Source organism: Falco biarmicus, chromosome 3 (genome assembly GCF_023638135.1).
Source record: "Falco biarmicus isolate bFalBia1 chromosome 3, bFalBia1.pri, whole genome shotgun sequence".
NCBI lineage: Eukaryota > Metazoa > Chordata > Aves > Falconiformes > Falconidae > Falco > Falco biarmicus.
The window spans coordinates 24775469-24796149 of NC_079290.1; the positions used below are offsets into that span (position 1 = coordinate 24775469).

Sequence of the window (20681 nt, forward strand, 5' to 3'; positions counted from 1 at the left end):
TAGCTCCCCATGCCTTCCTATCCTTTAACAACTTTGTTGTTCCTTATATGCAGAGGCAACAAGTCTCAGGCATAAAACTTGCCATCTTCACTCCTCTGTCACAAGACAAGAAATCCATACAACCCACAAATTCAGGGATAACATCCACACAACAGAAGACAGAAAAGGCATTCACTGAAGCTCTGAGCTGGACATAAGAACCACATAGACTGCCCTCCTCCCATACACCTTTTCTTCCAGCAGATGTTAAAACTTTTCTTCTTCATTAAAGTGTTGTTGTCTTCAACTGCATATTTACCATGCACACTTTACAAGAGGAATTTCAGTGTAAACACATACAGTAAATGTACAAAAAAAAAATATGTATTTGAGAAGTCGCTGTTAACTGAACTGAGATTTTTCATACTAGCTTTATCAACAGGAGGACACTTTTTTTCAGTTATACTAACTATGCAACAAGTGTTAGTATAAGGATGGGGTTTTTTCCTAACTGTAGGAAGTAAAATTTCTGCTAGAAATACAAATGTACCAATAAAGTAAGTGATTAAATCCCTCCCCTACATTCATGACATCGGCCATTATAAGAAAGGAGCAGCATGCAGCACTGTTGTGTAGTGACGCCACTGCTGGTAGCCATTTCTGTGTTGCATGTATATGGGCACGGTAGCACAGGAAGCTGCAAGTGACAAAGGGACACAAAATCCACTTTGGTGTTTGGCTGTAACTTGTGCTCTACCATAGCATGATTACCAGTTTAGAGTTGCAGGTCGCCATAACAAGTCATTTTTTTCTGCACAGGTCAGTATGGTCTCCTATGGAAAACTCCGAAGTATCCATAAAAACTTTTATAAAAAGGCAATAGTAGACATTCTTTACCAGGCAGGAAGCAAAGGGTTCTTTAAAACTATTTAATTACATGTTTCAGGTAAGCACAGACAATACAGTAGATTTCCCACCACTGAATATTTACATTCTTTTCTGTAGGCTTGAACTGTTCATTAAGAGTGTCTTTCAATCAACATCCTTGTTCAATCACTTTTGCTGCAAAGAAGGGTGCTGGAATAGAACTATTGCAGGAAACATCATTCCATCAAGGCATGGTTTTCTGTGGGGTTTTTTCTCTCCTTTAAGAACCACCTACTTGTAGTTCAAGGTATTTTGGGAGAATCCTGGCTTCCAAGATGACCTGAAGAATGCATTGAAACCAACCAGTGTTTTCAAGTCCTAGAAATACTGAAATCAATACCAATATGTATGTTGTAGAGCTGAAATTCTCTTTTTCACTGGCACTGCCACTGATGCCTGGTTTCTGTTAGGACAGTTTTACACCAATTTTATTTTGTTCCTTTTTCATTAGCCTTTGGGCCTCTTTTTCCATTTTCTTTCGTTGTTGTTCTGCTGCTCTTTTTTCCCTTTCTGCTATCTTCTGTTGTCTGTAAGTTAAGAAAACATGAATAGCTAAATAACAGGAATCCAATTTTCAGCATGTCCTACCTTAAGTTCCTGTCAAAAAATAGGTTTTTATAACTAATAAAAATAGAGTTCAGTCTACTGTAGTTAGCCTCAGAACAGTTATTCTTTTATTGTTAAGTCCTCCTTTCAGATTAATCTAGTCTTAGGCAGAAATATTTGTTCAATTATTTTACAATCTAAAAGCCACTAAATTCTCTGAGACTCAGAGTAAGTAAAATCAGTGAGAGTGCATGATAGTTATAAGGCCTAGAGCTATTTAGGCAGGGGGGCAGAAGCTAATGTTTTGAGTAGCAAGATTACCCATCTTTTCAATTTCAGACCAAAATAGTTCAACTTGTCTAGAACACTGATTTGCGTCCTCCCTTCCCTCAGCAGAAGCATCAGTAATTATTTTCTTTGTTAGGGAAGTACTACATTTTCCTCATGATCAGGTGAGATGATAACTTCTCATACTCCTTTTTACATGCTCAGCATCTGTTTTGTACTCCATTGTTCAGCAGAAATATAAATAAGGAAATAAAAAAAATTTAAGTCTTCAGTTGTGTATCCTTTTAGCATTAATTCTTACCAGTGTTATAAAACCCCAGACACCACTATCTGCTAACTCAAAGAATCCAATAAATTAGTTTCCAGTTTCAGTATGTATATAGCTGACTAAAGTGAAGGACAAAAAACCCAGAAATCCATTAATTTTATTCCCCCACTTCAGCTAGAACATATCACTGAATGGTACAAGGGCAACAACTGGATCCTGTATCGCATAAGTAGTAATAGAATGGCATAAGGAGGTCATCCTGCTTTGGATTCAGTTTAAGTATGAAAAATTTCCGAAGTTGCTTGCATAAGGACTTTAAAAATAAAAATGAAACTTCATTAAGTTGAAAAGGTGAAATTTAAGAGAGATTCAGTAAGAATAAAGAAGCTTATTAGAAGAGAATAAAGAATTCTAGTTGACATGGAAGTAAGGAGTTAACTTTCAATGTATCTAGTGGATGTGCATAGGTAATTTATTAAAGTGTGTCAAATAGAATTAAAAGCTATCATCGCCTGAAGTAACCTTCTCAGGCAGATTCCAACTATGGACAATCTGGGCACACAAACTTAGACATTATTTGAGGTGCAAAGACTACGTATTATCTTTGTAATGGACAGGAAATGGACTGCGCTTATTAAATACCTTCATGGTTTCCCTTGATTGGTTATTAATGGCTAGAAGTTTGCCTATACTCTATTAAGCTGCTCTGCTGTCTGTCATGGAAGAATGAAATTAGTCATTCACATCAGGATCTATCTCCCAAGTTAATGGAAGCCCAAACTGTTTTTTGAGATCATGATCCACTGTTCTACATTCCACCAGAAACCTGGATAGCTGACAGTGCTGTCAGCCTTGTATATGCAGAGTAATAGTATTTGCCAGTGTACAGTATATCAGATTTCCTTATATTCCCCACACCTCTGAACTAATGCAGAGAGGAAGAAGCTACACATGCAGCAGCCAGCATATAGAGACAGTAGAGTTCAAAGATGCCACATGTTGTGTTAAGCAATGCTGCGTATGAAGCAATGCTGCTATTCATGTGCATTCTGAAGTGAGGAAAATCACAGATCACGTTTCTTCTCCCCCCTATAAACTGCTCAACACAACTGCACAGAGGAGTGGCTTCCATGCCCTCTGCTGGCCGAGTCCTTTTATTGGACTTCAGTTACGCCCAAGAGAAGTTCACATCACCTCAAAGGAACTGAAGTCACCAAAAAAATATAAACAAGCAGCTTACCACAAAGTGATTACCTTTCCATTGCTCTTTTACTTAGTCTATTATTCAAAACATTGATCGCTATTCCAAACTTCATGTATGTTTTCAACAAAGTTATTACATTTCAGGCTCAGATTTTCATTTTTCAGTAAAAGGAAGAGCCTATGACAAACTTCAGCCATTCTGACTCACATTTTCTGGGTTGCAAAGCAAGGAATTCAGCAGAGTTTGGATGGATTTATGTAAGTTGTTTAAACCACAAAAGTATCCATTCCTGATGTCAGCCTTGTTTTGTATTCCTAACACAAGTTACATTCAAAAAACCTCTCTCACTGGTTAGCAGAACACAAATTATAATCAGAACACTGTTACTGTACACCTTCTGAATAACTGTAATAAAAGTATTTCATACCATTTGGTCTTCAACACAACTAAAAAAGCACCAGCATTTAGCTTAACTGTTCCCACTGCAAAAACAACTTCATTGGTATTAGAAAGTCTAAAGGTGCAGATAGGTATCTACAATTTGCAGAAGAAACAGTTCTAAATAACTTCAATTAATTCAAAATCCAATTAATCATCCATTACAGAGAACCATCACTGACTGGAAAAATTCAGTGCACTCCAGTCCAGAACCTGTTGGGGAACGGGGAGAAAAAAAAAATCCCCCCAAAACACAGACCACAAGAACTTCTCAGGCACTAGTAGCTAATACAGCCTTCAACCTCAGCACTGTCTTTCAGCACGCTATGATTCCAGGAAGCATTTGGTTTACTATACATGCTTGTTTCAACTGGTATGCATATGCAATAAGTCACCAGAGAGGCCACAGGATAGAGTTTTCTTTGCTACTCAGCTGGCCACAGCCCATTTTCGCATTATTGATCAGTGCTCAATTATTACACAAAAATTATTCTAGTCAGACGGTTCTGAATACCAACTGAGCATCAAAAGGTACCCAGACACAGCTAGCTAAGAGTAATCCTTACTTTATCTGCACACACATTTCATTCTTAAAAAGCACTGCTGGAGTACACTCAGCATTAATGCTCTGTAGGGTTAGGGGGACTTTGTCCCCCATTTAGCAGTCTGAAATCTTCAGGTCATTTTGTAGACCAAGACGCAGTCTTATAACATTAAGGAGAGACGCCAGATCACTTCCTTATTAGTCTGTAGAGCCAGGCCTGTCAAGTACTCTAGTACTGTACTTAAGCTTTATGTCAAACGTCAGATGTTAATTATACCACAGATGTCTACTGCAAACGAAACTGTAAAGTCGGAAGGCATTTCCTATCAATCTTGCTAAAAATCAGCCAGCACTTTCCTCAATTACAGAAAAATATTTAATTTGATGTGCTATAAATAAAACAAAGGGTTTACTTCACACAACTGGGATACAGCTTACACAATCATCAGTTATACTGAGGGGGCCATTCACAACTGGCCAAGCAGTATGTAATACACAGTTACAGGCCTGACCACGTTCCTTCTATTTACTTGAAATATTTGGACATATACATGTCCCTTCTAAACAAGTTTGATACTTCTTAATGAGGCCAGGAAGGAATTCTATGAAAAATCAGCCACTTAAGCTGAAGCCTTTCAACTATAAAAATGTCAGGCTGAAATCTTCAGAACAGCTTCAACCAAATAAAATGACACTCTGAAAAATGGATTTTGTGGGAAAACTCCACTGCTATCACCTCATAAGTAAGAAAGAAGGATCTTTTACTACATGTTCTAGAGCATGAATCTGACAATCGGCACACAATATACCTTTGACCATCCTGGAAGTATCTACTACACAAATTTTATGCTCCAGAAGTAAACTGGCATATGCACACACCAGCTTATTTTTAGTAGCTAATTTTTTTAAGATAAATCCCTGCTTTGGAAAGTTTGAGTACTTCTTTTCATAGTCCTAAAAACATCTGTAATGGAATGTGGCAAGGGTTAAGTAAAGTACAATGTGGCCTCTGCAGTTTGTTTCATTTCTCAGTTCAAAAAAAGCAGTATCTTTCATTGCCTTTCATTTTCTTTGTCTAGTGCATCATAGATTAAGTCTCACTAGATTGCACTTTAGAGATTAAATATCTTCCTGAGCCTATCAATATTATTTACGGGTAAAGGTACTCTCCCTGGAATAAAACCAGCCCAAAGGCACATCATTCATACAACAAAGCTTGTACTTCTGTGATACATCATTGAAAGACAAAACCTAAACCAGTTTCAGTATTGAAGTTAAAAAAAGAAAAAAATGCAAGACACTGACCAGAATGTACACACAAAGGTATCTGATTAAGTTTACGAAAATATTTGTATTACAACCCTATTCTCACATATTAAGCTGCTTCAGAGCAAGGTTGAGAGAATTAGAATTGATTGAATTCATTAGCTATCATTAATGCATCAAAAGTGTGCTGGTGACTGCCTTCTTTCTACTGATTGAAAAAGTAGATTTTCCCAAATATTACAATAAATAGTTGACCAGAATCATCTTTTTTTTTGCAAAAATATTTTTCCTTTAAAGATTCACAGTTCTAGAATGATTTTTTTTAATATATCACGTCCTTATTTCATATTATCACTATTGTCCCACTTAAACCATGTATTTGTGATTTTGTGAGCAGAACAAGAGCATTTCGGAAGCTGGAGCCATCTAAGGCAGGTTATCTGATGATCTAGCAAGTAATTAAAAGTTTGATAAAACCTTGAAATGAAGCAAGTTAATGTAAGTCACTGCCAATTGAAGCCATTGGATGTGATTAACTTAAACTCAATCTGCATCTCTTTACCCTCCATACTCCTTCCTTGTGTTAAGAGGGGAAAAAAACCCTACAAATGGAACAAATGAAGTATTCACGCTAACTTTGTGCAAGACAGTGATTTTACATTCAAGCCTTATCAGCTAGTTTAGTTAAGTTAGCTGGAAAAGCATAGTCCCTACACAGATTCCAAGAACATGTTTATCACATCACCTTTATTCTGAGCTGGTTTTACTTTACAGCACATTGCTATGATGATCCTTTTTATAAGGACATCCAGTGGTATTTTACTTGATCAAGTTGAAACATGTTATTTGTATACAATAAATTGTTGAGGTTGGGGGACACACATTGTTTGAGTTGCTTTGTCGGTTGGTTGCTGTTTTTTCGGGTTCAGGGTTTTTTTTGTGGCTTTTTTTTTTGGAAGGGGGAGTGGGTAACGTTGTTCCAATGTTCCAGTGATTCTCAGATTTCCCCTATTATCTCATTTACTGTACCAATTAGATCCAAAATATATTCTGCCAAGTACCAGATACATAATTAGATGTATAAAAATAATTTGTCTTAAGAATTATTTAACAATTCTTAGCACTTAGCAAAAGGTGTTACAACAAACGAACCTGTATTTGATTCTTTTACATGCAAAAAGTTTACATGGTGTTACATTATTTTCTAGTTACCTAAGAACTTCTTCTGCCTGCCAGGCAGCATCTTCCTCTTCTTCCCAGGCATTAGTATTTTCTTGCCAAGTATCCAAGTCTCCCAGTTCAGGCTGAAACAAAAGAGAAGCACTAAGCACATAGAAAAATTAGATACAACACATTTTTATCCTTAATGCTTCAGAATTCCAGAAATATTTAAGATATGACAGTACTTCTCAGCTTATTGTCTATGCATTTTCCCCTGCTCTAATTTTTCCAGTTAATTGTTGGGAGGTATTTTTGGATTCTATTGGTGGGTAACAAAGGAAGGAAGAAAGTTCTGGAGTGCATTTTTAGGAAGAAGAAGATAAATTGAGCAGATGAAATGAGTAGATAGTGTAAGAGATTTCTGGAAGTTGCATGGACAAATCAATATGTACATCCACATGTCTGTGTACCCAGTGTCACTTGAGTGGCTGCTTTCAACCACTAGATGTCTTTTCCTGAATTATTTTCACATGAACATTCTAAGGAATGACTATTCTGCACTGCTTTCTGCCTAAACGCCACTGTGCACTACATTAATCAAAGCAGAAGCACTGGTAAGGGAGGCAAAAGGGAAGGGAGGGAAAGCAAGCCCTATAAACAGCCAGGCCATTAGGTCACTAGACTATTTTTTCAAAGGCTAAAGAGCAAAAATTAGGAGGCTGTTAGAATACAATCCCTCCAGAAAGGAAGGGATAAGCAGAAAATTAAAAATGGGTCCAAGGTAATAAAGCAAACGTAACCCCGAGCCTTAAAAGAAAAAAACAAACAAACAAACAAACCATGCAACGCACCAAAAAACCCAATAAAATTATCACATAGAATCCAAGTACACAAAAAGTACGGTCCTTTGCTTTAAAAAATTTGCAAGTGTTCAAGTGTTTGGAAGCTTCTTACCTTTTTATCACTGATCTGTTAAGTCTCTCCATAGAATGTCAGTTAAAATTAGACTAACTAGTTCATTGCTTTGCATCAAATACTCAATTTGAAACGGATTTATATTATTTCATAACTATTCCTCTTCCTCCCCACAATGCACATGTTAGACTATTCTTTCTCCTACAGAACAGCCATTTAACTATCAAATATAAGATCCATACTTAGAGCATACTTACAGACTGGTGAATAAAAGGAATATCTTGTGTAGCTGCTAATCTGCTAGAAAATCCTGTGTTTCCCTCTGGAATCCCAAAATTTAGAGGTTCTCGTTTTTTAATAACTATCTGAAAATATATATAAAAAAAGGAACAAAGAGTCAAAGTACTTTGCCAAAGTTTTTTTATATATAATTTATATTTTTAAAATTATGTATTTTCAAATAAAAAAAATATTTTACAAATACTTTGTTAAGTCAAAGTACTGCACAGATTCCTTGGTGGTCATAGAACTCTGTGCCTGTGAAGGTAGCTACACAACACTGCACTTTGTCTCAAACCTGTTCAGGTTCTGGACGTCATCCTTCATGGTGCCTGCAGTCACCCCTAGAGCTACATTTAAACCAAACCCAGTACACTGTATTCAAACAGCATGGACTCTTCGAGTTTCGTTCTGAACCTGAAGCTCATTCTAATAGACAAAAAATGTCATTGGACAAAAGAAGAAATCTATCTTTCCCCAGTCCTCCTCTGCTCCCCAGATTTTTAAAGATCAAAATCCTTAGAAAAAATTCAGTACATAGAATACTGCAGATCCTAGAGGTACAGAAGTGACCCCAGTATCTTCTCCAGTTCCTAGGACTACAGGAAGATTCAGATTGAAAGGGGCCTCAGGAAGTCTGTAATCCAGCATCTTCCTCAAAGCCCTGTCAGCTCTGAGGCTGACGAGAGTATTCAGGGCTTATCCACCTGGGTCTTGAAAACTTCCAGAGGTGGAGCCTGCACAACCTCTCTGGCAACCTGCTCCAGTACGTGACTGCCTTTGTTGTGAAAAAAGTTTTCTACTTGACTCAGAGCCCTGCAAGTACGCAGCTGGAAGATTTCCACATAGAAACAAAACTTGCAATTACCATCAGTTTAATCAGCATTTATTTATGGCATTGATGCTCTTGTGGATATGGCCTTCTGTCTTGCCTCCATAATAAAAATAGATATTTGAAGACCTATTTTGAAATATCAGCTCTCCAATTCCAGCCTCCCCAGTATAACTTGGTGAAACAAATAACCACTGTTTTCTGAAACCAGTGCTGCTACCTCAAACTTAAGTAGAGCAGGACATAATGTCTCTGTTCAAATAATGGAAGGGTATGAACACAAGTACCTTAGTGCAGTGGTTCCATTTTCAGAATTAAAAGAGACTTGAGAGTCCTTCCATTATGCTTCCCAGACACTTCAGACTAAGGAATTATTCATCAGTTACCATTAACATTAAAACTGAAGATGTAAACATGAACTAGCATCACATTCATGAAGATCTCAAAGAGTACTTTTAACAGGACATGTTAAACTACACATCAGCACCTATTCTCATGTCAATAGGAAACAGTTTTACCAGCAGCATCTTTCATAAGTTGCCAATTTACTTATAGCCTATTTTAAAGCAAGGAAAACTCTCTGTAAGTGTATTTGGAAAGTCTAATACTTACTTTTTGAGTTTTTCTTATGGTTGGTGTCATATCTTTGAAATAATCAGGTTCCATTTGTTCCAAAGGATTTTGCTGAGCAGCCACATTACCATTGCCACCCTCAATCTTCACACTGGTAGGTGCATCTTCATCCCACGAAGACCAGTCTTCCACTTCAGGCTGAATAGAAGTATACAGTACAAATTAATATTATCTGCAAGTAAAAACTTGTCTTTATATCTTGCTAAGATACTTATAAGATATTAATATTATGTGGCATACCTCATAATATTCTAAGATATATACCAAACCTGTTGCAGGACTGGCATAATCACTCTGTTAAGCGATTACTTATTAAGTGACCTGCCACTTAAGCAATTACCTGTTTAGGAACAGATGAATAATCCACTGTCGTTGGCAAAGTTATTTGGTCTCCACTTAACTTTCTCCCTCTTCCAGACCTGAAAGAAAAATGTAGGATTCCTCCAAGCTCTGAAAACATGAGCACTAAGTTTAAAAAAAACAAAAAGCAAGTCTGAGAACAGCGCTACTGAAAATAGTCATGCCTAAAACATTAACTGCTTCAACTACCTTATTTTTAACTACTGCCAGTACAAGTGTGCTAAACAAAGGAGTTTCATCATGATTTTAAACAGTGTTCACAAAAATTTCAAAAAGCATAATTTTTTTTCAAACTCCAGTGGAAATAGAGGAGAAGCAACTCTAAGAAATATGAAAATGGACAAATTAACTCCGTTAACTGCATACAGTCAGTTACAATTTTTAGATTGTCAGTGCTTGTGAAGCAAACGCTATCAATTTACATTTGTCCACAGATAACCATTTCTACCGCAAACTGAAAAATGTTTCTACTTGTCTTAGATGCTAAGCTGTGTCTAACAAACCACTTTCTGAGCTGCTTGATTTGGAAGTCCCCCTGAAGCACTTTTTCAAAGTCTAAACAGTTAGTACAAGGTTACACAAGTCAATGGTTTCTGTTTAATACATGCATCTACTCACTTCAAGAATTTTGTTTCAATGAAAGCATTTCAGCAACTGTATCAAATAATTTTAACTGAAAACAAACACTAATGCATTGCAAATAAACTACCTACATACTTACTTAGTGACAGCATTCAAAGATCACAATAATATTCTTAGCTGACATTCACAATATTTTAAAGCTTTACAACACAAGATTTAATCTCATGCTCATGTTTTCCCCAAGGAATGTAAGCTCCTATAGCAAGGCAATTATGTAATTGACGTTATGCAGAAAAAGTTAAGTTTTATTTATTACTGCTGATGAGAATAAAACTGGGAAAGTACAATTTGAAGTTTGTACCCATTAGTTTTGCTATTACAGAACATTCTACCATCGACACAGAACAGCTGAATTGCTTGTAACAGTACCTCTGATGCATGCTGATGAGTGATTAGATCTGTTTTTCTTACTTTAAGCCCAATAGATTCTTCCTTAGGAAAAGATCAGGTGCTATCACCAAATTTTCAAGCTTTATATAATTAACTGTAGCCCCTTCAGAAACTATTCCTTTAAGCTGAAAAGCAACACATTTTAGTGGTAAAGGAAGGTGAAAACACTGTTGTCTCAAGCACATTAGAGACTTCCAGTTCTGGCTGACAGATTTAGTTGATGACTACCGGAAACCCATACTTGAAAACATCCTACTTCAGATCTGTACAACTTAAAGACACTTCTGCAATTATATATATTTCCCTATTTATATGATCTAGAAGACTCCAGCAAGTAACAAACACTCATCTAGCCAAAACTATTACACTGACAAGGGTGAAGGTGGGAGGAAAAAGCTCCTGTCATACAACATGTGAAAGAATATGCTATGCAGGGCAGCACTAAGGAAGGCTACACATCTCCACTTCTTTTTCTCCAAAGGTAACAAGATGCTTATAGCAAGAGTTTTGTCACAACCATCATTAGATATTGATCACTGCTCTGAATGCCAAACGCCTCAAGAATTCTTGGTTTCTCCTTGCTAATTAGCAGCATCCAGATTTCTCAGCTGGAGAGATACCTACAGATTTTAAACAGAATGAAGTTTTACCTCATATACTTACACCTTTTATTTTCTGGAAACAGTGGATTCAGGCAGGCTGTTGTTTATCAAAAAAAGTTCTAACTAAAGAGATGACTAGTACTATATGTCAGGTTTATGTTGACTAGAAAGTTGCACAATCTCTACAGGTGCTTGTTTAAATGAAAAACTAATAAAACTATGTAGACTAAGTAAGTAAATTAAAATGCACGTTTAGTTCAATCACATTTGTTGGTTAACAGGCATACTTATATGCAGGTGTGCATTACAGGAAAACAAAATTAGTCAAGCTATGCTTTGCAGCTGACATTCAAGAGGAGAAACATCTGCAGTTAATGGACTGAACATATTTGATCCTCTGACTTGCTTATGTGAAAGATCTTACATTTTCATTCTTTCAACTAATTGTTATTCACAGAAGAAAAATTCTCCTACTTTTTACTCCCTTAGCTGTTCAAGGATTTAGTTCATTCAGAAGTTGAATAATGGAGGAAAATACTGTCATTACACCTACTAAACAATTATCTGCTTATAAAAGCTATCTTAACACTCGAGAGAAGAAGGGGCAACATAACATAGAAGCTATCATCAACTCAAGTGTTTGACTTCTGTGATTTGAATTCCAAATTAAATTAAGAATAGTTGCTGTTCAGTTTCTAAAAGAACTAAGGTTGTCATCTACACAGTTGTATGCAGCATTAAAATATATCTTTTTAAACCTGTACTAGATCTGTAGTGAATTTACCAATCAGTTGAGAGCTTCCTTTTATTACGGGAGTAAGTAAAGGTGAACAGGAAATAAACAGTTACTTTGTGTCTACCACATATGCTTTACCTCACTGGCAAGGTAGTAGTCATCATACACAAGAGGTAGAATACATTTCTCTAGACTGCTATTTGTTTATGTAAAACAACATACTGCAAGAGTGGCAAGAAGCAGCAATAGTTTGTATGACAGCACAGTGCTGAGAAGATCTAACTCTGGTACTGTGCTACTGTACCATTGAACTCTCCTATTATACAACCATAACTCTTGATGGGTTTTTGAATGCTCCTAGGTAGCACACTGCTGTGGTCACGGGCCTACAACTCAAAAGAACACTACATACAACTTACAAGACTAAGCAAAAAAATCAGTCCTGTTAATTAACAAACAAACAAACAAAAAGGCAGTTTCCTTGAACTTTAATTACTGTTCTCCAAACTTCTGAAAGAATCAAAGAACCTTCAGTAGGTAGAAGAACCTGAAGTCTCAGGCAACTGCTTCTTGACAAAGCAGGATAAGAATCACTTCTATAATGAAAGCCTTCTGACTGATGACTGGGTGGATGCTACCATTAACTGTATCTCTTAAACAAAATATCACTTGCCAAGTACTTCTAGAAAAAGCAGAGAACAATTTTTCTTAAAGTTAGACACAGAATAGTTTTAAAAGGCAAAAACCCTGTCACAGCTGTTTAGAAAACACTCCCCATTAGAGCTATCATACCACAAAATACACTCACAACTGTACTACGTAGACTTTTTAACTCTGAGGGAACATACAGATTAAAGAATGAATTTGACTTAGTTTTTATCTGGCTTATCATTTTGCCACTAGTAAAATCAGAACGGGGAAAAGTGCTGGGTGAGTGTTGAGAGAAGGAAAGAAGTGCAAGAACCTGCAATTAAAAATTAAAAGATAACCAAAAGACATGTTTACCTGCATATTAACTTTTTAATGAAAGAAAGCACTGCTGCCAGGCAAGTACAGATTTTAAAGAGTCGAAACTGTGTTATGGCCATGGTGGGAAACCCTTCCTGCAAAAGAAAAAAAGTTAGGTGTAGAGGATTATACATCTTTACATAGTTCTTAAAGTCAATTTCCTTAGCTGCTGATAAGCAAGGAGTTTTCTGTGAAACTGTATTAATGCAAGACAAGAAAGGAGGTACCAGGAACAAAAACACTACCTGTCTACTATCAGCACATTTCACTGATGTAAGTAACACAAGTATCTAATGTATACAGCCTTTAGAGAAATAGCACATAATCATAGGTAAAGTCACAGTTCAAGATACTTCTAAAAGGGAAGTGCAGGTAAATCAACTGCAGTGACTACAGCTGACCTGTTTTAGACACTAACAATGGCATTGAACACCAGCAATGAAAAGTATGAACAGAATAATCATCAGAAAGAAGCTCACATTTGCTTGAGCAAGTCTTGCATATACAAATAATAAATTTAGTCACTAAGCTAAAAAACAAAATTGGCCATTTAAATTTAGCTTCCATTTTGATGGAAATGTATGATGAAAACAAATATTATTTATTTTAGTAGTCTCACTGAAAAAAAAACCAGCAAAGACTTCATCGTGTGTGCACTACAGCACCAGTTAACCCCTAGATCTATCAATATTCCTATGCCATGCTAGGAAACCCAGCCAAGAAAAAAAAAATTGTGTTTGGCTGAAGCCACAGATGTTGGCAGCTATTTTTCAGTATCAATTTGATAATCCAGGGAATTTATACTCAGAATATCACATTATTCCAAAAGATCCCCTCACATAGATACAGACTGAGTCAGGATGATCTGCTATAATTCAAGAATCCCTTTTCTCTCTTCTACAGGTGAAGATCTCAGAATAAAGAATAAGAGGTTAGACTTCACAAAGAGCTTTTCATTGTATACATCTACACTCGTTAACACTTTTTGTTACAAGTTTAACATACCTCCTGGTGAGAAGAGAAGGCAGCCCTGTGACATTTCCTCAGGCCATGAGTATTCCATGGAAGGACAGCTTGATTTCAAATACGCTATGGCATTTAAATCACCTTTTATGTTCCAGGCTTTAAGTTAGGAAGAGTCAGGAAGGTGGATCATTAGGTAGGCTGCTCCAATACTGCCCTGAGAATTTTATTAAAAAGTACATAATGGGATTTGTGAGCTTCATGGAGCTTAGATTTATTTTTTATTGGTGCTCATTTGCTAGATAATATAACTAGTACTAAACACTGCAGTAATATAGTACTGGAGATATTGCTTCACATATGGTTCAGATTAGGAATGTCTGCCACTGCAAAAATCATACAAGGTGGCTATTAAACAAACAGGCCCTTATTACCCTAAAATGGAAGGCTTACATCAATGAGTAATTGCCAAATTACAGACCAAATTACAGATCGCACTACTAAGCTGCGGCTCAGGAGAAAGGCCTAATAGGACACATTTCACCTCTACTTCAACACTAGCATTGTCTTAATCTCATTTCATGGGAGACTTAAAAACATAGACAACCTTACACAAGAGTGGGTATTAAATGGGCTCATCATCTAACAGGAAAAGGCAACAGTCAAACCTCCTACAAAGAAGCAAGAGCAGTACAACATGCCTAGCTTTTAAAGACAAGACTATAATTTCATATTGTGCTCAAGCACTTCCTAACCTCCTGGACAGTATTCCTAACCAATTTTGACAATATCTAGGTGACAGGAGAATGCATCAGTCAAGAATGTGAAGGATGCAGAACTAGTGGAAGTTAGTGAAACAACAGTGGATAGTAACTAGATGGACAGTTCTTTGCTCTAAAGGTAGAAATAAAACCAACACTGAATTGGTGAAAGACGCTGTTAAGAGTCAGCTAGAAGCCATTTACCTGAGATTTAAGGTATCAAGAACAGCTGACCTGCTGAAATGAGAACAAAGATACATCTTTTCTGAAAGGAAGCTTGTTTAGAAGCTCACTCCACTCTAACAGAATTCACTTTTCTATCAGCTTGGGGGCAGAGTCGAAAATCCCTACTCTTTATCCTACCTAACTGCCACAGTCTAGACAGATCTTAAATTAAAAACCAAACTTGACCGAAAAGGCTGTTTTACAAAGCAACCATTACTGAAAAACTTCTGCACGCTCAATGTTATTTTTTCAAAGTCTACCAAAGCCTAAATTCAAAGGACTGGGAAGTTTACTACTTAAGCACAAAACTGAAACCAAAACAATGTTGAAGTGTCAGTTACATATGTATATATGTATGTATGTGTGTATATAAATCCCCAGTTTTTCAGCTCATCTCCATTTTTCATATATCAAATTGTATACTGTACTGACCTTTCAATGCAAAGTTAAACACCAGAATCCACAAGAAGTTTGGCTTGCAAGCTTGTGAAGTTAGCCACCAGAAGTTAATCCATTTCTCCCATGTCATTCCTATACATGAGTGATTACACTTCCAATATCACCAGTATGCCTGTTTGGCAGGGTTCAATAGCCATTATCATGCTCTGTAACAATCAGGTAACTTGTCTCTCTCCACTTTCTATCTGTCATGCAAAAATTTCAGTTATGAGACACACACACACAAACACATAACATATTCGTGTTAGAGCTACATTTCACTTCAACTGTGGCAGCGCTAGACCCTTTAAGACAGTAAGTACTGTTTTGCCTGCCTCTTTTCTGAGTTTTGATTGCAGTTTTCCCAATTAAGTTAAGCTCTGTACACCTGACAATCTGTAGTGTACAATCAGTTTTGGCAACAATACACTAATAGCTAGCCATAGTAGTATTAGCAATCACCCACCTTTAAAAAGCACTTTCACCAGTGTATCTAGTTTTAATACTGCTAATTAACATATGACATAATATGCTAAAAGCTGTTTAAAACAGAATCTTGAACCAATTACTAGCTCAAGATTAGCACAAGTCAAGCATTCTCCCCAGTGTCTGAAAGAGTACTTGAAACATTTGCATTGCTGCTCTAAGGATAGCATTACCCAAAAAGAAAAGTTAAAGGTTAGCTAATGGTTTTGAGGGGGGTGGTTGTGCCTTTGGGGATTTTGTTTGTTTGGGGGTGGGTTTGTTTGGGTTTCTTTTTTAAGTTAACTGATTTTCTCAAAGGTAAATAATTTCATGTTCCAAAGCAATTGTATAAATGGAACTCTAGTATTTCCCAAGTTCACTGCAAACTCAATTCACCTGATAGCATTACATTAAATTTGTTAATTGAAACAAAGTGTTCATTCTTTTCTTGTCCATCTTTCTCAAACACTGGAAAGACACACAGCCATGTATCTTCCTTAACTCATGAATAGGAAAAAATACTGAACAGTGCAATGCTAAATGGCAGAGCCATAACCTTCCTTTCTTCCCTTTGTTCTCCTTGATAATCAATACCAAAAGGAACTACAATTATATCGGCAGCCAACTATGATATAGGATGGCACAGTTACAATACAAAGTGCCAGTGCTCCAGCAAGAAATCTAGAACATTTCTTAATGGAGGCAAAGGTGAAACACTGGACTAGAATTCAGAAAGTCTGATAGAGCTGTCAGCCTGATATACTCTTGTGCATAGCATGCCCCAGTCTCCCATTTGTAGAATGGCATAGAAGTTTCCTTCTCCCATTATTGAGATTGCTTCTAATGTATTACATTTATCAGACTTACTGTCAACTGAACTTTTAAGTTCCATTACAACAGATATAAATAAACAAACAAATCAGGACATGAATCTTAATTAATTCTAGCAGTCAATGCAACAATTTTGTAACAGACACCAAATTTAGCTGGAGTTTGACTTTCATAGCTCATACTGCCTTCTACGGCTAAGAAGTCACATCAGTTGCTCATACAGGAGATGAGCACAGAAATTATTAAAGCATGGCAGCAGCAGGAGGTTAAACACATTAGACGCAAGTCAGAAGAATGAGGCAACTTATCCCCAAAACCATCTTATGAATCCATAAAGGAAATATAGTGAAGGGAGGGGAAAGCCTATAAGTTCATTGAACTCGAACATTTTAACATTGCTTTCACCTTGCAGCAGTGGTTTATTCAAACTCCTGGCACCTCTGACTTCACTAACACTAGCCAGCAAATTATCCACAGCATGCACAGTCCACCTGAATTAGTCAACTATGGTGCAACAAGCAAGACTCTCACTGGCCATCACTGCACAACAAGCACATGCCACCTCAACTGACCTCTTTTATATCTAATTGCACATACAAACACCACCTAAACAGTATTTCAAGAGACAAAGCTGATTCTAAAATAAAGTCACTTTGTGGCACTAAAATAGCTTTAGAGACTTGTTTTCTCCTAGTGAACTCACCTCCTACGGCCAGTGAAAAAGATGTCAAAATACTTGTATTAGAGCACCTATCCTGCGCTCCTCTGTTCCTCTACAGTGCAGTTTCTCTAGATATCACCATCTTCAAAATGGATTTTCTGCCTTGAATTATCAGTGCTTTGTGAACTGATCATTTTCTTTCACATCAGCTCATCTGTGACTCTGGAATGAATACATGAAGACAACTTGGAAGCAGTGAGTTTAACTTATATTAAACACAGTGAGCTAAAAAGCCAAAGGATGGCACCTAAATCAAGACTAAAAATAACTTCTCTGAAATTGAAAGGTTCCCTGCCAACTACGTATTTACATAATTAGCCACAAGAAAAGCATCACTTTTCTAAAGCAAAATGAGTAGTCCGTTTCCTAGTACAAAAAACTTCATGTGGCCTTGAGTGCTTACATATGTCAGCACCAAAACTCCACAAAAGCACCACCAAACCAGTATGTTTTCACTAGAACAGCTGATAAAACCCTAGGAAGTACCGTAAGATTAGTCCAAAGTTTCAGCGGCAAGGATCTGATTTCTTAAAAGCTCATTTTGTATGAAACTTTACAAAAGTAGAATGGCCACATCAATCTGAAGATGCCCACGTAGGTTTTTAGGGAGATGAAATCTTATGAAGATTAGTAGATAGAGCTAAAAACCCTTTTTATTTTCAAGCACACAAACCCTCCTCTAAATCACATACATTACAAGATACACAAAGATATTCTGTATTTTAGGCAAAGTAATGATTCAGGACAGCATTCAGTCAGGTATTGAAAGACACAACCAGCATCTCCTGCATTTCAGAGACAGCCACAAAGATTCTGTCACTTAACAAGGAGGTTCCACTCCCTTCTTCCTGGTTGATTTTGGTGGGTTTTTTTTGTTTTTCATTTTTTCCAATCACTTTATATAGAAACATAACATTGGGAACACTTGGGGAGGAGGAAAAAACTTAGCAGGTCAATGCCTTTACCACTGAGTTTGATAAAGGAATAGGTTAAATTGCAACATGACTGAACCTTGAAGCCATGCTACTATGGCAGTAGAGAGAGGAGCAGAATCCAAAGGGAAGACAGGAGGCAAGGTGGTTGGGGAATGTCCGTAACAGGTATTGTAGTTTCAATACTAATGCTCCAGCTTTCCATGGAAGCACCCTAACTAGGCTGTTTTGAGGTAGCTGGGAGGGAAGACTACCCTGCCTATGATTTATGAGAGTGAGTTAAGTCATCCATGGTGCTCAAAACCAGGAAGAGATTTCAAGAGTATCAGAGGCTGCAGAAGATTGAATGTTCATCTTTCTGACTAAAGGCAGTAAAAACTGATGCATGCTGGTGACTCCCAAGTTATTCCTAGACACCCAACACTCTGTTTTATGACACATAGATTTTCCGATTTTTTTTTTAAACATGCTACTCCTAGAGCCATAGAACTTCTATAGTAATACCACCTCATCCCACCCCTGCCTCTCCAAGAAAATAATTCCAATCTTGTTAATGTGAACTCTTGAGGCCTTCTGTTCTGAATTAAAATTATTTCTACTTTTCAAGGCAATGTTAATTAAAAGAGAAAGTTTACATCCACCGACCAGTCACAGTCATTCTTTGACAATTCATTATCTATATATACTACTGCCTTCTGAAAACCAGCATACAGAACACAAAGATTGGAGTCATGCAATTCTGTGATACTACACCACAACTCTGTTCACATTTGCAAGAAATCTTTGACATAACACATTAATTCATGTAACTCAGTTCATAACACTGGCGAAGTTCTTGACACAGAACCAGAGTTCAAGAGAACTGTTCTGTTTCAGTGCTTGTTACTCATCCTGGACTAAAGTTATCTGTAGCTACGTGGAAAGCCAACAAATTAACACACCCTCATTGCTACTACTACAAAATCATCTTGCAACATCCATAGTCTCAACAAGCACCAGCTATTTTCAATCAAGATACACTGCAAGACATGCTGTGCAAGAGAGCTTAATGAAATCTCTACAGGGCATATCTGTATTTCGAGATTATTCAGAAGGCCTATAAAGCAGCAAGCTATACTATTTTTCATTAAATGTGCAACTGAGGCACTTACATTGTGAATTCATGACCATGAAGTAGTGCCCCACCATTCTACAGAGCAGTCCAGGCTTGAGCATTATTAGAGACAGCGCTGAAGCCAGATGGTAGTACTTAAGTTTTCTGTGACCTATTAGAGATTCTTAAGTCTGTAAATGCATGCTAAGCAACTTTCCCATAAAGTTTTACACAATTTGTCAGTCAGCAAGAACAAAGAAAAATTTCAGACTAGGTAACCCCACGCAGTGTGGTCCCACAGAGCCCTTCGAAACACACACAAAAAAAAGCTTAAATCTGCCAGCTCTGACAGAACGTGCCCCTCCTCGCCTCCAACCTTTTCCACAGGGCGCCAAGCCTCCATGTCCACAAACACCGCCAACCTACTAGGCGGTCACTTCGTGTTTTTCCCCGCCCGTGAAATTCCCGCCCCCCGCCACAGCCAAGGGGCGGCCGCGGGCACCGCGCTGCCGGAGCCGGCCGGGCAGGCCTGCCGCGGGGCTAGGGCCGCTGGGCTAGGGCCGCGGGGCAGGGGCCGGCGGCCACAGCGCCCCGGGAACGGGGTGCCCCCGAGCGCGGAGGGGCGCGGGGCGGGGGTGTTACTGAGGGAGCTCCACCGGGGCCTACCCCGCCGTGGGATGGCGCTGAGGCCGAGCCCCCTGCCCCGCCGCCCCGAGGCGAGGCGAGACGGAAGCAGGCACCCGGCGGTGAAGGAAGCGGCCCTCCCCGCTCACCTGCCTCGCGGGGAAGGGCTCTTCGTGGGGCGCGGGGCGCCAGGGGCCGAGGCGGCCGCTCCCGCAGCCTCCGCGCTCGCCGGCCGCCCCTCATTCAAAGCCAGGCGCGCACCACCTCGCCGCCGCCTCCCGCGCCGCCATCTCGGCCTCCTGTCACCCGGGAGACGGGCCCGCCCCTTCCGGCCGCGCCTCTTCCCCTCGCGCCGCCAACCGGCGCTCGCGCCTAGGCCCGCGGCTACCGCCCAACCAATGCTGCGGGGACGGCGGCTGCCGAGGCGCCGCGCCGGGTTGACGTGGCCTCCCTGCGGGGACAGCGCTCGGAACGCAGCGCGGGCCCGCAGGACTGCCCCAGGGCCCGCCCCGCCGGCAGCCTCCAGCCTCTCCCGCCCTCCTGCCCCGCCGCGGCCCGAGGAAGGCTGCTCGCTTCCCGCCCGCTGCGGCCGCCTGGCCCCGGGGCACCC

General features: G+C 38.7%; 1 protein-coding gene across 2 annotated transcripts; it reads right to left on the reverse strand.

The window, feature by feature from the left end:
* Positions 1–894: 894 nt before the first annotated feature.
* Positions 895–20359, reverse strand: EBAG9 (estrogen receptor binding site associated antigen 9). 2 transcript variants are annotated; one of them, XM_056331343.1, is made up of 8 exons: positions 20221–20359; positions 14024–14198; positions 13016–13113; positions 9621–9699; positions 9260–9418; positions 7794–7901; positions 6673–6764; positions 895–1433 (listed from the first exon to the last, which is right to left on the reverse strand). In XM_056331343.1, the coding sequence occupies exons 3-8, from the start codon at positions 13096–13098 to the stop codon at positions 1313–1315; spliced, it is 642 nt and encodes a 213-aa protein (XP_056187318.1). In that variant the 5' UTR covers positions 13099–13113; positions 14024–14198; positions 20221–20359; the 3' UTR covers positions 895–1312. The 2 variants fall into 2 exon arrangements, with proteins under 2 accessions (XP_056187318.1, XP_056187317.1); XM_056331342.1 differs by lacking the exon at positions 14024–14198.
* Positions 20360–20681: the final 322 nt, after the last annotated feature.

What these genes read in the sequence shown, in the direction of transcription:
- EBAG9 (XM_056331342.1), bottom strand. Translation starts at nt 13,098, where the DNA reads ATGGCCATAACACAGTTTCGACTCTTTAAAATCTGTACTTGCCTGGCA. An exon ending in ATTAAAAAGTTAATATGCAG is followed by an intron (nt 9,700 to 13,015) that starts GTAAACATGTCT and finishes TTTTTCTTTCAG; the next exon opens with GTCTGGAAGAGGGAGAAAGT. An exon ending in CCATAAGAAAAACTCAAAAA is followed by an intron (nt 7,902 to 9,259) that starts GTAAGTATTAGA and finishes ATATATTTTCAG; the next exon opens with ATAGTTATTAAAAAACGAGA.